This window comes from Trachemys scripta, chromosome 5, assembly GCF_013100865.1.
Source record: "Trachemys scripta elegans isolate TJP31775 chromosome 5, CAS_Tse_1.0, whole genome shotgun sequence".
NCBI classification, from domain to species: domain Eukaryota; kingdom Metazoa; phylum Chordata; order Testudines; family Emydidae; genus Trachemys; species Trachemys scripta.
In genome coordinates, this window is record NC_048302.1 from 28,226,485 (window position 1) to 28,244,081 (window position 17,597).

At 42.0% G+C, this 17,597-nt stretch overlaps 1 protein-coding gene across 3 annotated transcripts in view; it reads right to left on the reverse strand.

The window, feature by feature from the left end:
- MANBA (mannosidase beta) overlaps positions 1 to 14,524 on the reverse strand; it is a 65,456-nt gene extending 50,932 nt beyond the window's left edge. Inside the window, exons 1-2 of one of the 3 annotated variants that reach the window (XM_034770744.1) lie at positions 14,325 to 14,524; positions 355 to 449 (exon numbers count right to left, since the gene is read on the reverse strand). Coding sequence is in view for 1 of the 3 variants with exons in the window: in XM_034770742.1 (XP_034626633.1) it covers positions 355 to 449; positions 11,227 to 11,412 (281 nt within the window). In the remaining 2 variants the exon portion in view is untranslated. Of the gene's footprint in view, positions 1 to 354; positions 450 to 1,230; positions 1,251 to 11,226; positions 11,648 to 14,324 lie in introns of those variants that run through there. The other 2 variants (XM_034770742.1, XM_034770743.1) reach the window with 2 other exon arrangements.
- Positions 14,525 to 17,597: the final 3,073 nt, after the last annotated feature.

Consider the following 17,597-nt stretch of genomic DNA (forward strand, 5'->3'; position numbering starts at 1 on the left):
TCTTTATCATTTCAAATTAAAATGACAGCTGACATGGATCAGACTCGCAATACAGCACAACATCCCATGTTCAATAGATATCAGATGTGTGGCTGCTTGCTTCCTATCAGCTTTATTATTACACTTCAGCAGTTGGCAATTTGTACACCATTTTTTGACAATGGGAAAAAAAATCTTGAAGAAAAAAAAAAAGAAATCCACTAAGTGACATTTAGCAACAGGCTGCTTGAAGCTTATATCCCATTACAGAATTTGGTTTATTACATCTGAAAATAATAGGTGGATTTGGGGCTGACTGCTTAATAACAAGCATTTCTGCATGGAAGATAACATAAAACTATTCTTATTGCGTACCTGACATCAAAAGGGGTTTTGAATGTCCTGCTGTAAGTCCAGTTATCCAAGGAGATCCATCTGTAGGTCAGGTCATTAAACCTATAGTAAGGATCCTATTGATAGATGAACAAAAAACATTGCAGTGTTACACAAATAAAATGAATACTGTTATCTAATAGGTGAGTCATTTTCTTTCAGATATTCTGCAAGTGCACAATCCAATTATCTTATTTTGGTTAGCTTTAGGAGGACAGATAATTCTTCCACTTCTGAAGTGATATGTGAAAGCAACAGCTTTAGAAAATTTTGACATTAACTGTATATAGGTCAAATCCCGCTTGCTGTACTCATGTTTAGAAGTAAGGGGAGCAGGATTTGGCCCTTATTATGCTGGGCTGAAAACAGAAATAATTCAACAGAGGTAGCAATTCAAAAGGGGAGAGAGAGAGAGAGAGAGAGAGAGAGAGCGCGCGCAGCAGAACCACCTCCACAATGACCGAGGATAGAGAACAGACAAGATGATAAGGGCCAGGGAAATAGATTCTCCAAACATCTAGAAACTATAGTGAACGAACCTGTATGGTTTTAAACAGCAACATCCCCAGAAATCCACACCAATCACTCCTGATATGATAGGAATATATTACATTGTTATATTTGGGGAGGGAAAAGTGGAAACACATTTTGGTTGGTTGAGTAAAATTAAAATGTCTACCAATGTTCTTCCCCCCAAAAGACAGTTATGTGAGAACCTCACTGTAATTACAACAAATGTGCTATTTTCCTTTTAGTCATACTGCTCACTCAAGAATTATAAGCACATTCCTTACAACTCATTCCCACTCCCTTTTCCTTGATGTTCCTTTCCTTATGTTGGGTCACTTCGTACCTCACCTAGACTGCAAACAACTCAGGGCAGGTGTGTGGACCGAATACTCCACTGCCTTGCACCTTCTGCAGCCACTTACACCTGGAAAAAGTGAGTGTCAGTGAGGAAGTCTGACTCTTTGGCAGCTTTTACCCCCCACCCTCTTTGCACAGATGTAGATGGTAGTGCAGAGCCACGTGCCTGGTCCTCTACTTGTCAGTAAACACTATGCACAACAACGGCCCTGTAGAAATAATAGTAACAATGATATACTACGGGCCCAATCCTGAAGCTAGCCCCACTGAAGTCTGTGGGACTACCCACATGAACTAGTATAAGAGTTGCAAGAGTGGAACCCAGCTAATAAAAAGTCTCACTGTGGTGTATGAACATGAGAAAGATGTTTAGGTCAGACAGTTCAGTGTGTATACCAGAGGCACCTGCTGAGACAGCATCTCATCTTTCTCCAGCAATTTCTCAGCTGAATTGGTTTCCTAAAACAAATAGCTGTAGATTCTGCTAATGTGCTTTACCCAAAGCTTAGCTGGAAAGAGCACAGAGGCAACATGATTCACTATGTAACATCAGAAGCTTTCTAGAATGTTAAGAGTTATTCCTGGGGCTTGACTGTCCAGATTCAAACTGGGAGAAAGAAAATTTGGTCAGTCCTTTTATTTTCCTTGCTGCAACTCAAGTTTTCTCATCTTGTATATTAGTATCAATATTAATAGTCCTTCTGCACTCAGATTTCTTTGAAGGGGCTCTTCTGGTATCTTGGATTCCTTTTACAACATATAAGGCTAGATTGTGTGATTTACACACAGTCGTGTGTAGGGCACAGAAGAGAATCCACCGCCTGAGGGAACACCAAGAGAGGATATGTCTCAAGTAATATATTCTCTTCTGGAGCTCCCCAGCAGCACATACGCTACTTCATGGGCTTGTGCAGAGGGTAGGGCATGGCCCTGCCTCCTTGCTACCCCCTCTCAGGCAATTTGTTTGCCAGGGAGAGTAAGCAGCAAGCAGGAACTGCTGCTGTGACTGACCCTCATGCAGGCCATACAAGTGTGGAGGCCTTCTCCTGGAGCACATCTCTGATTACAACCTGGCTCAGGCTGAGAAGGATGCCTGCTCATGTGCACAAGGGTCATGTCTTACTGCTTTCAAATGTGAAAGATCAGCAAGCAAGCTTTTGAGGGAGACTATTACACCTTAACCACATCTGATTTGGAGTGCTCTATTCTGTTATTCATCACTTTGTCATCTTTCAAGGAGCAACACCTAGTTAAAATAATATGACACACACAAAACTACCTCCTTACCTGTGTACTGACAACATTTAACATTCTAAAAACATTTCAAAACCCTAGAGTCTGGTCACTTCCTTGAAATAAATGTGCATAGGGAACGCCCTCTCCAATATTTGGACCTGGGACCACTGAACCAGAAAGCTGGAGGAAGACAGGATGGGACAGGGAGTTTGTGCATTACTTTCCTCCCCCAAAGACCTACTTGGCACCTGAAAAGTGTTATCCAAAAAAAGATGTAGTTGGTTTGTGGCCCCCACTCCATCCTCTTGAGGGAGACTCCAGGAAGAGGAAGTGCTGGCAAAACAGTGCAAGAGGAGCCACACAGATTGGGAGTTAGAAGATGGCAAGTGCTTCATAGCTGGTGCAGAAACATCCACATAGACACCCCTGGCCTCCTGAAGATTCTGGGGCTCTGTGGATTCAGGGACAGAGGGCAAATCCTTATTTATGTATCTAGTATTCCCAGAACAGTTTGGCAAAGACTCTTCCCAGGGTATTTCTACAGGAAAGGGTGATCAGACTTCAAGATATTTGTCAATTAAGCAATTTGTTGTCTTTCTGCACTTCTCAGTTTATTGACTAAAACTAAACTAGTCGGTTTTGTTTATTATCAACACAATGCTGCTTTGCAGGTAGCTCAAAACGTTTTCCCGCAAAAACATTCCCTCAAATAAAAAACAGTGAATTCAAAATTGTGCCTGTATTCACATCTCTTCGTATTCACTTTCCATTACTATTTTAGTGATGGAGTTTCCTGGCAGGAATGCTCAGAGGAACAAAGAGTTTAAAGCAGAGATCAGAAAACATTCACAAATAAGGTCTGAAAATCATTGGAGTTTTCAAGAACAGGTTGGAAAAAAACCTATCAGGAATGGTCTAGGTTTACTTGCTCCTGCCTCTGCACAGGGGACTGGGCTTGATGACCTTACAAGGTCCCTTCCTATGATTTCTATAATTCTATGTATAAACACAAGCAATCACACTCAAAATTTGATCTAAGAGTTATGCTCAGCCAACCTGAGTATGGAAAAATACCACATGACCTACACGTTCAATCATAACTAACCAACACATCACATTTTGGATTTCAAATACAACAAACTGCAAGTGAACAATCTTAAGATCAATAATAATTCATGTACGCAAATAATTTTAAACAAATACATTCAAGAAAATTGCAAAAGGCTCACAAACATTTGAGGCTCAATTCAGCACAAATTATGTATTAATTACTCAGATCTAGTTGCAGACACACAAAGGGATGTTTATATCTGAATAGTCTGGTGTTAATTTTATTTGGTTTACATTTCAGGAAGCTATTTCTATTATTAGCTTTTATAAAACCTTTAACAAAAAATAAAGCTTGGGCCAAAACTACATGGCAAGGATCCCTTCAACTGCAGGAGCATGTGTGTAGTACACCGATGACCAGACTTTTTCATGCAGTTTTGTGTGTGTGGGCACAATCTGAAGCCTGATGCCATCAATGCCACTTTCTAGATTGTTAAACATGCTGCAGTTTTGTTCCGTTTTCTGCCCAGAATAGCAATTACTAGCTCAAGATTATTTTATTCATTCATTCATCCAAAACTTCTTTCAATGATCAATCCTGCCCCATTGCTTTGGTTGATTATATCATCACGTCCTAGGCCTGAGAAAACCCACAGTAAGGAACTTGTCGGGTTCTGTTTCCAGAGCCATCAACTCTAGAACACTAGTCTGAATCTAGCTCCACTTGATAGTGACCAAACATTGCTACCATTGGATGACTCTACAGCATCTTATCTGAAGTGAGTTGGTGTTCCATTTCCTAGTGGTTATATACCTCTACCCCGATATAATGTGACCCGATATAACACGAATTTGGATATAACGCGGTAAAGCAGCACTCCGGAGGGGGCGGGGCTGCGCACTCCGGCGGATCAAAGCAAGTTCGATATAATGAGGTTTCACCTATAACGCGGTAAGATTTTTTGGCTCCTGAGCACAACATTATATCGGGGTAGAGGTGTAGTAATTTTGTTGCCTGGCCTTTGGCTGGAGAGCTTTGTGCAATGTCAGAAAGTTCTTTTCATTTGATTCCACCAACCACATCCATATCCAATAAATTTCTAGGCTTCCTCATGTTTCTTAAAGATGATCTGTGAATTTTTTTTTAAAAACTGATTTTGAACCCATAAGATTTTTTGTTCGTTTGAATTTTTGCTACTTAGTTTTTTGAGGGTGTGGTTTGTTTTGTTTTGCGTTACTTTGGAACTAACAGGAATGTTGTCTTGTCATACTACAATCTCCTGGAGGATATCCTGGGGGTCTCACAGCATATTGTTACCTCTGATACATTATTGAAGGAGTGAAGGTGTTGAGTGACACCTTTCCTCCAGAATGTTTAATAGTAAGTGAAGAAGGTGTTCACAAAAATCAAACAGTTTTAAACAGTATGACTAAAAATCCCTTCCCCTCTCAACTGCGCTCAAGTCCTGGAAGGCCTTCATTTCACTAACTCTTTAGCCATCGTAGAACCTTCCAGGTTAGACAGGATCTGAACTTCAAATGTAATAAACAAGTAGGAAAAACCCAGAGGTTTGCTTTTGGGGGGTGAGGAAGGGGTGGAAATCAAGCCTTCTTTATACATTGTAAAGAATAAAAGGGGGCACAAAACCATTTTTTTTCCTTTGCAGGTCACCTTTAAGTCTAGGAAATAGCCAAAATCTCATAGCTTGTCTTTATTATAGAAGCAGAATATAGGCTCTAATCTTCTGCCCCCTCCCACTTTTGACAGCTCTTTATAATACAGTTGACAGAATAAAACCCACCTTTCAGCATACTTTAAATCCTATCTTTCTAATTATGTTGAGTGCGAACCTGATCCCATGCTCTTTGAAGTAAACAGGATTGGGATTTGGCTGAGGCCCTAAGAAAGCAAAAATGACTACTATATACTTTCTATTGCTTGTCTCCTCCAGATGGCTACACTGATTTTTGACTCCTTCCTGTAATACAATTCTTGTATTTCATTATATATTCCTTGTGATTTAAACATTAATAATAATAAAAAACAGAAGTAGGTGTCTTTTCTATTGCAATACTTTTGCTATGATGCAATTTGAAACTGCTTTGCATGTTCACATTATATAAACCCATTTTGCAATAGTGAATTGTCACTATATCCAACTTCAAGGTGTTCTCATTTTCAATACCTTCTGAAACAATGGAAGTCACATTGCTAGAATATTTATCTACACCCAGAGATACTTTAATTTCTGTGAAACTAATGCAGTCAGAACACCTATACATTTTTCCAAAAGCCCATTTTCACATATTTACAGTTTCATGTGAATTTTAACTCATGGTAGTAATGAAAAGATTGTATTCTTGGAATACTAGTTTTGTAAATTCACCCTTAAGCCATTCACGTTTTCAGTGCTTATTCAGACAAGTCATTTAACTGAATATCACCTTATTCATAAGATGTGTTTCCATTGAATACTAAGCCAAAAGCTACAGAATAGAAAGACATGTTTTTACAAGACAAGTTGGGAAGCTGACAAAAATATCAATATATGCTGTTGAATATTGTTTTTATACTCTATTTTAAAGGCTACTAATACATCTCTCCATCTACTGCAACTCCATATCCATTCACAAGACATTAATTAAAAGAGGTTGTATAGAGCAGTGATATTTAATCTTTTCATGTCTAAATACTGTAAACCCCCCTTTCCTCCCTAGATTTCTCAGGCACAGGCAACACTGACCTGTGTGCCTGGGCACCTGATGTTGTTGACATTAAAGGAGATCCTGAGAATCCCAGTGGTGATGCTGGATAGGTGGGAATCCTTTATCCACCCTTCTACTGCAATCCCTTTACTCCTAAAGGAATTTAAAATTAGCAGTGCCTCCACCTGGCTGGCCCCTGCACACACTCAATGGTGTACCTTGGGAACCTCCCAAAATAAACCCCTTCAAATAGTAATAATAATTTGTAGCATGGGTCTAACTCAAAAATACCAATTATAAATAATATACATCCAATATACTTAAATTAGATTTAACACACCTTTACTTAACAACTTAAAGAAACAGGTTATAACCGATGTGACAGACCCAGACCAATGGGGTACAGGAGTCTGGTAGAGGGCAAATATACTGGTCACTGGATGAGTAGTTTTCTGTTCCCTGAGTGACCAGAGCAGGGGATGCACTAGAGTAATCAGGAACCTGCTAGAACCAGTTAAGGCAGGCAGGTTAATCAGAACACCTGGAGCCAATTAAGAAGCTGCTAGAATCAATTAAGGCAGGCTAATCAGGGCACCTGGGTTTTAGAAGGAGCTCACTTCAGTTTGTGGTGGGAGTGTGTGCTGCTGGAGGACTGAGGAACACAAGTGTTATCAGACACCAGGAGGAAGGCCCTGTGGTGAGAATAAGGAAGGTGTTTGGAGGAGGCCATGGGGAAGTAACCCAGGAAGTTGTAGCTTCATGCAGCTGTTACAGGAAGCACTATAGACAGCTACAGTCCACAGGGCCCTGGGCTAGAACCTGGAGTAGAGGGTGGGCCTGGGTTCCCCCCAAACCTCCCAATTGACCTGGACTGTGGGTTCTTTCAGAGGGGAAGGTCTCTGGGCTGTTCCCCAACCCACATGGTGAATCTCTGAGGCAAGAAAATCTGCCAATAAGTGCAGGACCCACCAAGAGAGAGGAGAAACTTTGTCACACTGACTAAGATTAAATATCACTACTAATTTAAATCCACTGGGGGGCAGATGAATAAAATCAATTACCAATTATAATATACAGTAATGAATTAAACTTATCTAACTAGCATTTACACTGCCACCATTTACTCCACCCCAGAGCGTACACTCCTCTGGATTTCAGAGTCCTAAATAATTGCATAGCCGCACTGGGAGAGCGGCAGCTGGAGACAGCACTCTGTTGGTTCTGTGTATCAGTCCAGCCAAGGCAACAAGCTGCACACCCCCTCTGATGATTGGAGTTGGCCCCACCAAATGTCAGCAGCTCTGAGTCCTGGTTTGATGGGAAAAATCACTCTGCCTCTCCTCAGACTCAGTCTCTCTGTTGTGCTCCTTCCCTTGCAAGTACTTTCCCAAACAAGAGTGGGGGTTACTCACAGTTCCTTCACTGCAGGCCCACCTCAGTCAGCTCTAGGCACAGCAATAGTCTCTGCCCTGGCTCCAGTGAAGCCACCAACCACCTCTGATGCTCCCTGGTTGATCAAAGCCCCAGCAGGCTCTCCACAGCAGTTTCTGGCTTCCCAGCAGCAGCTCCTGGTATAGACAGAGCTCCACACCAACAATCTGGCTTCTCTTCCCAAAAATGGGGCCCTCCCCGTTCCCTGGGGGAGTTGTAGTCGCTAAGGCTAGATTGCAGCACGCTGGATCTTCCCAACTGGAACACTCCCAAGAAAGTTCAGCGGCTCCTCTAGTAAAGGGGACCTACAGTACCAATTAAAATCTATTTGAATGCATAGAACCTTCAGTACTAGTCAGTTTCACTCTGGTTCTTTAATTTATCAGGACAGTTTCAACCCACACACTGCAGTAAACCTCTGAAGAGAAAACTGTACATTTATATTAGCCAATTATTTTCCTCAATGAATGCCATTTAATGCCTAGCAAAATGGGATCCTGGTCCATGACTAGGGCTCCTAGGCATTACAGTAATATCAATAACTAATAATAGTACCACCTGATGGATGACATGGTTGTTCTTTGAGTGGCTCTGAAAAATATCAGCTTATGAGAAAATGTCAATTGCAACAATTTAGACAAACTGGTAATTAAGTTCCTGGTAAAAACAGATTTCATTTTCAGAACTGCACAAGCATCACTTGTGACAAATAGACTCTTGAGCTCAGATATTTATGGAATTCTCTGCACTACAGTGCTCTACAAATCAGAGAAGCAGCTAATATAACATAACAGAGACCCCATGTAAAGGCAAATGGCTAGTAAGAAAATCTGGCTACAAGAGCCCTGTCCATCAGTGCCAAGAATTCTGTAGGAGTCACCTGCCAGCAGAAATGGCATCATATAATATTTGGAGTACACATAATAGAGGATCACCATTGCTAGCATAAAGCTTTCATGCATAAGTTACATGGGGATACATTTTGCTTGGTTGAATAAGACCTAAAAGATATTTGGCTGACTAGTCTCTTTAAGTATGATGACAGAGGACATCAACTCTGGGGGAGGGAGGAATAAAAGAGAGAAAAAAATGATCCAAGGCCAAGTATTTTCAAATTTAGGTGCTTAAAATTAAGCTCTTAAGTCCATGTTTGGACACTTTAAAAAAAGGTGCCCTGATTTTAGAGGTACTAAGCACCAATGAATGTCACTGAAGTGAGCAGCAGGTGGTCAGTACCTCTGAAAAATCACCCAATTTTTCCCCCTCACCCAGTGTCACCCAGGCCTTACACATATTTGGAGAACTGTCCCTTGTAACTTTTTTTTTTTTTTTTTTAACATTGCTAGCCGCAATGAATAGATCACATCACAGGCAGCTGAGTTCCACTTCTGCCAGATGGCTCAAAGGTTTCCCCACTCCCCCAACCAAAATAAGCTATTTTAAATGCCTACATAAGGTTTTTCACAAGTTCAACTAAACCCATGCAAATCTGTGAGTAGACAAGCCCTAAGGCTGTAGGCTAACTGACCCTGAAGGCTGACTGAAGTCAACAGGGCTCCAACAAGGCAGAGGGGTTCTGCCCTTCTGCATGAGCTTGGCCTAAACCCCAAATGCCCGGCTCCCATTGAAAGGTGAAATTATTAGCCCTTCACAGCAATTCAGTTAAATTAGTGACCACACTTCCTTATTTCAAAAAGGATAGTTAAACGTTTGAGTCTTCCATTACAACATGTGTGACTCAACCCACTGGTCATAGCTTCCATTGCCCTTAAAGGACTTATTCACAGCATTATTGCAACATCTGGCCGCTCCAGCAGAGATAAGAGTCTATCAATTATAAACCCCCATTTGGGTGAAAGAGGCCAGATTAACCCCAAACAAAAAACATGTGGATTGGTAGTGACACTGGGTCTGCTTCTGCTCTGAATGGATGAAAAGGGAGTTTTGCCATTGATTTATAGAACAAGAATTGGAACTCATTGTTACAGGAAAGGAGTTCTCCCAAACCTGAAAGCCAAAAGAAGCAGGAAAGGATACAAAAATACAAGTTGCAAAAACTCTGAAAATCTTTTGATATGAACAATTCTCTAATATAGTGAAGTATTTCATGGTACAACATGAAAGCCAGGACTTGCCTCTTCTACAATGCTACAAATCTATGCATGCTATCAAAATTCTGCAGTGGCCTACAGGGCCTTGAGGGGGTCATTTAGTGGACTAAGCATCAGCCTGGAAATCCCCAAACTCCCTGCAAACACAACTCAAATTTCAACAGGGTCAATTCAGGATTTCATCCTTCTGAGGTAGACAAATTGAATAAATGTGCACTCCACTGTGTGGGGCTTTAATCACTTCCGTTCTGTCTGTACCAAGTGGACATCAAAGGCACTGTAAGAGTGGGATGCTTTTCACAAGACAAGATGTTTGTGCTGGTGTTGTTGGCCACATTTTTTGCACTCTCCCAGACTGTGCAGGATGCTGTGCAACCAACATCCAATTTGGACTACTCAGAGATGGTTGCATTTCAGTGATGCTGTACATAGCAAGATTTGGCCTCCTTTGACATTAAAGATGTGAAAAAAAAATAAAATATTGCTACAGGAATAGCCCCAGATACTGCAGTCATGCTAGTGAAACTTGCAGTGTTTGAGACAACTGTAAAGCCTTGGGTGCGTGGGACTCCCACAATGAGCTGGTGCTGAGAGCGTGCGGAGTCGGTCAACACTATGCCCGGCTCATGAGACAGCTCATGGTGTCCAACACCATCAGGTGGTCCAGAGACATCTACACGGAATACATCACAGGACACCATCAGTACCAGGTTGAGTAAGCGAGAACGCCAGTCAGGGAAATAACCCACTTCCTTCCTTCCCTGACGAACCAAGGGACACACCCCGCCCATGTACTTATTCACTACACCAATATTGACTTGGCCTCTAAATACATTCTATGGTGGCGTACCCGAGACCACTTATCCACTGACGTTTTAAAAACTCTTGCACCCCAATCTGGGTCTATGCTGGTTAGGTACTATGTATGCATCCTGTGAACCTTGTAACCCATACCTGTAATCCCTCATAACTCAAGCCTGACCCCAGATGTACCTTCCTTCTTAACTTGTGTAAATTTGATTTTAAACATTAGCTTTAATAAAATTTGTAAATGTTTCTAAGAGGCAGGGCCTTAGGGCTCCCTTTCAAGTGCTCCCAGGCTACTTACCTTTTATTTCATGTTTTTACATTTGACAGAACACGGCCCCCCAAATCACCACGTTTTATTCATTTCTTTTTATGCACATCCACCAAAACCACCGGAGCACTGCCCATACCCTAAACCCCGCAGCACTGGCCTAGAGCAGGAACGCGGGGAGGGAGACCCACTACCAGCCTCCTGCCCTCGCCCAGGCCGGTGCTCTGATCCCAGCCGCCGGATGGGCAGCCAGACACACGGACGGAAACACCATCTCTGGGGGCAGCGTCGGCAGGGGGTTCCCAGGCGCAGTTCGCTTTAGTCCCGGGCCGGACCCCTGTGAGGAGAGAGCCGTAGCCCGGCATGCATCGGTACCTGGATGAGGCCCTGGCGGAGTAAGGCCGTGTGAACGCAGCCAGGCACATCCCCTTTCAGCACCACCGAGCCGTTCCCGTTGCCCAGCCACCAGCCCCCTCGCAGGCTGTGCACCGCCGGGCCGGGGGGGCTGCCAGACAGCGCCCCCCGCCCCCAACAGGCAGCAAGCAGCAGAAGCAGCAGCATCCCGGAAGCTACCGCGAGCCGCCACTAGCCGGGACCCCGGGCTCGCCGGCGGGGGCATAGGGCTCCGAAGCCCGCGGGGTAAGGGGCTTAGTGCAGCAGGCACAGCCGGTCTCCGCCTTCTCCCTGCAGCCCCCGCAGCTCTCGGCTCGGCGGCGGCGCGGTGCACTCCGCTGGGAGCAGGGCGCCTGCGCCGCCTCTGCAGGCCGCTGCACCCGGGAGCGATAGGCGAGAGTCTTCCCCCGGCCCCGGCCCCGGCCCGTCTTCCGCACACCCCTTGGGGCCCGCGTGCAGAAGAGCCATTGCCGCTGGCCACGCGCAGCGCCGGGGAGGGGAGCGAGGAGACGCCTTCCTGGCATTCACTAGGCTGAGTTGGGTTAATGCACTGGGCATGGCAGCCAGGCTGCATTCCTCGCCCCCCTAGCGCCCTGGGGGTTTTGCTCCGAGACACAGTTAGGAGCAAATGATGCCCCGCAGCTTGTGGCACAGGTTGGGGGTTACAACTGGGGGCAGTTGGAAATATGCACACAGCCGGGCAACGTCGTTCCCTCCCTTCAGGTCCTGCTGCTCAGCGCTGATCTGTCTGTAACCTCCCCCTTTCAGAGTAACAGCCGTGTTAGTCTGTATCCGCAAAAAGAAGAACAGGAGTACTTGTGGCACCTTAGAGACTAACAAATTTATTAGAGCATAAGCTTTCGTGGACTACAGCCCACTTCTTCGGATGCATCCGAAGAGGNTTTATAACTATTGTTTCAATCACTCTGCCAGGTATAAAAGTAATGTTGGCTGGCCTGTAATGCCTAGGATAATCCTTGGCTTCTTTTTCAACAAAGGTTCACCAAACTGCTACCCCCAACGTTTATGGTATTTTAATGAGACTGTATAGTACGAAACTCAGCCACTTAATCTTAAATTCTTGCCCTCCCACCCCAAAAAAACTGCTGCCTGTATTCACCCAGTTGTTACGCTTAGTCAACACTCCCCCTTGCCCCCGCCGCAGCTTGAGCTCCTGAAAGGGGGAGAAGAACAGGAGTACTTGTGGCACCTTAGAGACTAACAAATTTATTAGAGCATAAGCTTTCGTGGACTACAGCCCACTTCTTCGGATGCATCCGAAGAAGTGGGCTGTAGTCCACGAAAGCTTATGCTCTAATAAATTTGTTAGTCTCTAAGGTGCCACAAGTACTCCTGTTCTTCTCCCCCTTTCAGGAGCTCAAGCTGCGGCGGGGGCAAGGGGGAGTGTTGACTAAGCGTAACAACTGGGTGAATACAGGCAGCAGTTTTTTTGGGGTGGGAGGGCAAGAATTTAAGATTAAGTGGCTGAGTTTCGTACTATACAGTCTCATTAAAATACCATAAACGTTGGGGGTAGCAGTTTGGTGAACCTTTGTTGAAAAAGAAGCCAAGGATTATCCTAGGCATTACAGGCCAGCCAACATTACTTTTATACCTGGCAGAGTGATTGAAACAATAGTTATAAATGGAAATAAATCCATAAAGGACAAACCACCCCAGCTTTTCCAAGAGAAAGCCATCTCTCTCTTTACTATAATTCTTTAACACAATAATTGATATAATTTATATGGACTTTGTGAAAGGCCTGTTGAAAGTCTATCACAATAAACAGTTACAGAAACTAAACTATCAGAGTGCAAGGTTAGATAGAATCATAGACGTGTAGGAGTGGAAGGGTCATGGATCAGAAACTAATAGAAAATTAAAGTAGGAACAAATGATCAGTTTTTCCTCGGTGGGGGAAAAACTAACAGCAGTAGCTCCCACATTTTTGTAGGCAGCTCAGTACTGTTCAATACATTTAACAGAAGTCTAGAAAAGGGAGTCAATAGTGAGGTAACAAAATTTGCAGAAGACAAAATTATTTTAATTAGTTAAGACTATAGAAAATTACGAGGAATTTAAGTTACCAAACAAAGCATTGGAGCTGGGAAACACTAGGGCAGGTGAAATTCACTGTTGATCAGTTTACATAGACTTTATAGGGCCTTGTTTCTCTTCTGCACCCTGTTTTTGTCAAATTTTGTTCAGCTGGAATATTTTTTTTCCCCTATGAAGGAGCATATGCCTTTACCTGATGTTCTCTATCCAGCCAGAATTTTGCTTTAAAAGAATTGAAAAAGCTGTGAAATTAAGATAAAGCAGAAGGTCATGGTGAAGCATAATTAACAGAATGGTTTGTTTTACAAAGTAATGCATTATTAGATTTATACATTTGTAAAAGGGATAATCTTGAGCCAAGAGATCTGGGTCTTATTCTCAGCCCTGTTATGGGAGCCTGATAACCGTGGTAACTTACACAGGCTTCCTTTGTGACCTTACTGACCTCTGTCTGCATTTTCCTCATTTGAAAATAGGACAAATGGACCAGCACAGGCAGCAATGGTAGGTAAGTTGAGCCTCACTTTTTTAGGGGCATCTAGAAAGTGTGGCTCCTGAGCTAGGTTACATTAGTCTTAAGAGCTGCCCTAACTTGTGTTCCTGCTTCAGTGACCCCTGTGGACCACTGCAAGGGCACAAAATTACCAAGGCATACAAAAAAAAGAAAACATTGACTATCTCCCCTTGTAAGTATTCTCACACTTATTATCAAACTGTCTGTACTGGGCTAGCTTGATTATCACTTCAAAAGTTTTTTTTCTCTTAATTAATTGGCCTCTCAGAGTTGGTAAGACAACTCCCACCTGTTTATTCTCTCTGTATGTGTGTATATATATATCTCCTCAATATATGTTCCATTCTATATGCATCCGAAGAAGTGGGCTGTAGTCCACGAAAGCTTATGCTCTAATAAATTTGTTAGTCTCTAAGGTGCCACACCTACTCCTGTTCTTCTTTTTGCAGATACAGACTAACACGGCTGTTACTCTGAAACAAGGCATACAAGCTTCTTTTCTCACCTCTGGCCTGTCCCTGACCCCTTGTCCTCCTCTTCCATGGCAGGCGTATGGTCCCTTGCATGGTCTTATGGTCCCCTGCTTGGGCAACACCAAACTGATTTAGAAAGGCCACAGCAATTGTGAATCCGAGCCAACAACATCAGTGGTGCAGAGGGATTTGCACTGATCCTCTGAACCAGGAAGATTCACATCATGACAAGTTTACTGTGCTCCCTGAGATCCTCATATGGACAAAGCCACAATAAGTGAAAAATATTGTTTAAATTCCATATAAGCCCTTTTAAAGTGTACAAATACACAAAAGGCACTTGGATCCTAAAAACTCTATGGTTGGTTGTAATCACCTCCAGCTCAGGCTGCTGTATTTCTCTAGTAGCCATGACTCAGACCAAAGCTGCTCCACAGAGATATTAGCAACTTAAAGGAAAACTTTTCCAGTGTATGCACTCAGCTGTAATCAGATTAGAAAGCATTTTTTCCCCAAACTGCCAATTTTTGAGCTGACAATGACTTCCTTCTAAAACACAGCTTAAAATGAAATTGAAGGTGCTAGTTTCAGCGTACACTGAAAATTTTAGATTAGGGTTTCCAGTGCTTTTAAAAATATACTTTTAGTTGATTAAAATGAGTAATTATTTTCCTGTGCCAGAGTACATGTTGATCTGTGGGAGCCCTAGTCCACAAGTTGTATTTTTTTGTTCTATAATCACACAGGTTGGAGTCTTTATGAGGCAGCCAAGTGCCTACCTCAGGACTGCCTATTTAATAAAACATTATGAAGAGCAAGAAGGGAGGTTAGAAGTGTTTAAAAACTAAAAAAGTTAGCAAGTGCTTTTAATGGAGGCATATGTACACACACACACCATTTTGAAAAAGTATAATCAGAACAGACAAGTTAAATTGTATTTTTAAAAGTTGATGTAGATGCATATAAAGGTGGTTTCATGTGCATATATGTGGAACCTACAAGACATGCAAAGACCCCTCCCCAAAGGAGCCTTACACACCTACATGTGGAGAAATAAAAGCTGCCTGATCATCTGATCATGGGGGACTTCAATTTGAGTGCCAGATACTGAAGGTCTCATAGTGCCAGTGGAAAGCATCCTTGAAATTTCTAAATATTATAGATGAAAATTTCCTAAGTCAAAAATGTTGCATCCAACATGGGGGAATTCTATATTAGACTTCGTCTTGACCGATAAAGAGGAACTGATCGCAGAACTAAAAATTAATGGTAACAAGTACAAATGATCATGACTTGATCACATTTATAATGTGCAAACAGAATAAAATCCAGAGCAGTGACATACATACATATAAATATATCTATATCTGTATATACCCAGTGCTTTAAAAAGGTCAATTTCACAAACCTGAAAACAATTATAAGTCATATCAGCTGTGAGGGAAAATTTAAACAGAAAAATGTGAATGATAATTGGGAATTGTTTCACAACACTTTACTAGATGCCCCAATTGATGAAGAAGGCCATATTGATTTAAAAAACAAAAACAAAAACAGACCTGGTTTAGAGCAGTGGCGCTCCAACTTTTTTTTTTACTAGTGACCCCTTCCACATAGCAAGCCTCTGAGTGCAACCTCCCCGTTATATAAAAATGGTGTTAAGTTTATATTCAACACCATTATAAATGCTGGAGGCAAAGTGGGGTTTGGGGTGGAGGTTGACAGCTCGTGATCCCCCATGTAATAACCTCGTGACCCCCTGAGGGGTCCCGACATCCAGTTTGAGAACACCTGATTTAGAGGGATAGTGAAGACAACTATAATAAAATAAAATAAAAATAGTAAATGGAAGAAAAGGAAAGCTGATAGTAATGAATATAAATCAGAAGCTAGGACTTGTAGAAAATTGATACGGGAAGCAAAGGGACAAATCTGTGGCCATCAGAGTTAAGAACAATAGGGACATTAAATATATTATGAACAAAAAAAATCCTAATAATGGTATTGGGTCCATTACAAGACTAAAATGGTAAAATTATTAATAATGCAGACATGTTCAATAAATATTTCTGTTCCATATTTGGGGAAAACAGATGATGTAGTCATATCATAGGATAATACGCTTTCCATTCCATTAGTAGCTCATGAGGCTATTAAACAGCAGCTACTAAAGTTAGACATTTTAAAAATCAGCAGATCCACATAACTTCTATCTAAGAGTTTTAAAAGAGCTAGCTGGAGAACTCTCTAGACTGTTAAAGATGAGTTTCAGTAAGTCTTAGAATATTGGGGGAATTCCAGAAGACCGAAAGAAAGCTAATACTGCGGCAATATTTTAAAAGGGGATGATTTTAGGTAATTATAGGTCTGTCAGTCTGACATTGATCCTGGACAAGATAATGAAGCAGCTGATATGGGACTCAAGTAATAAAGAATTGAAGGCAGGTGATATAATTAATACCAATCAGTTTATGGAAAACAGATCCTGTGAAACTAAGCTGATTTTTTTTTCTGAGGTTACAAGTTTGGCTTCTAAAAGTAATAGTGTTGACATAATAGACGTAGACTTCTATAAGGCATTTGACTTGATACCACATGCCATTTTGAATAAAAAACTAGAATGATACAAAATTAACATGTCACACATTAAATTAATTAAAAGCTGTTTAACAGATTGTTTACAATTACATTTTGAGACCTGAGAATCATCATTGAGCGGGTGTGTTTCTAGTGGGGTCCCACCGGGATCTGTTCTTGGCCCTACACTATTTAACATTTTTATCGACGACCTGGAAGAAAACAAAATCATCCCAGATTAAGTTTGCAGATAACACAAACATTTGGGGAGTGGTAAATAATGAAGACGACAGGTCACTGATACAGAGCAATCTGAATCACTTGATAAGCTGGGTACAAGCAAACAATATGTATTTTAATATGGCTAAATATAAATTTATATATCTAGGAGAAAAACGTAGTCCATACTTACAGGAAGGTGACTCTATCCTGGGAAGCAGTGACTGAAAAAGTTTTGGGGGGCAGAGGTGGATAATCAGCTGAACAGAAGCTCCAGTGTGACCCTGTGGCCAAAAGAGCTAATGCAATCCTTGGATGCATAAACTGTAATCTCACGTAGGAGTAGAGGGGTTATTTTACCTCTGTATTTGTCACTGTTGTGACTGCTACTGAAATACTGTTTCCAGTTCTGGGGTCCACAATTCAGGAAGGATATTGATAAATTGGAGACTGTTCAGAGAAAAGACATGATTTATAATAAGCTAAATGGACTGAGCTCTTTGAGTCTA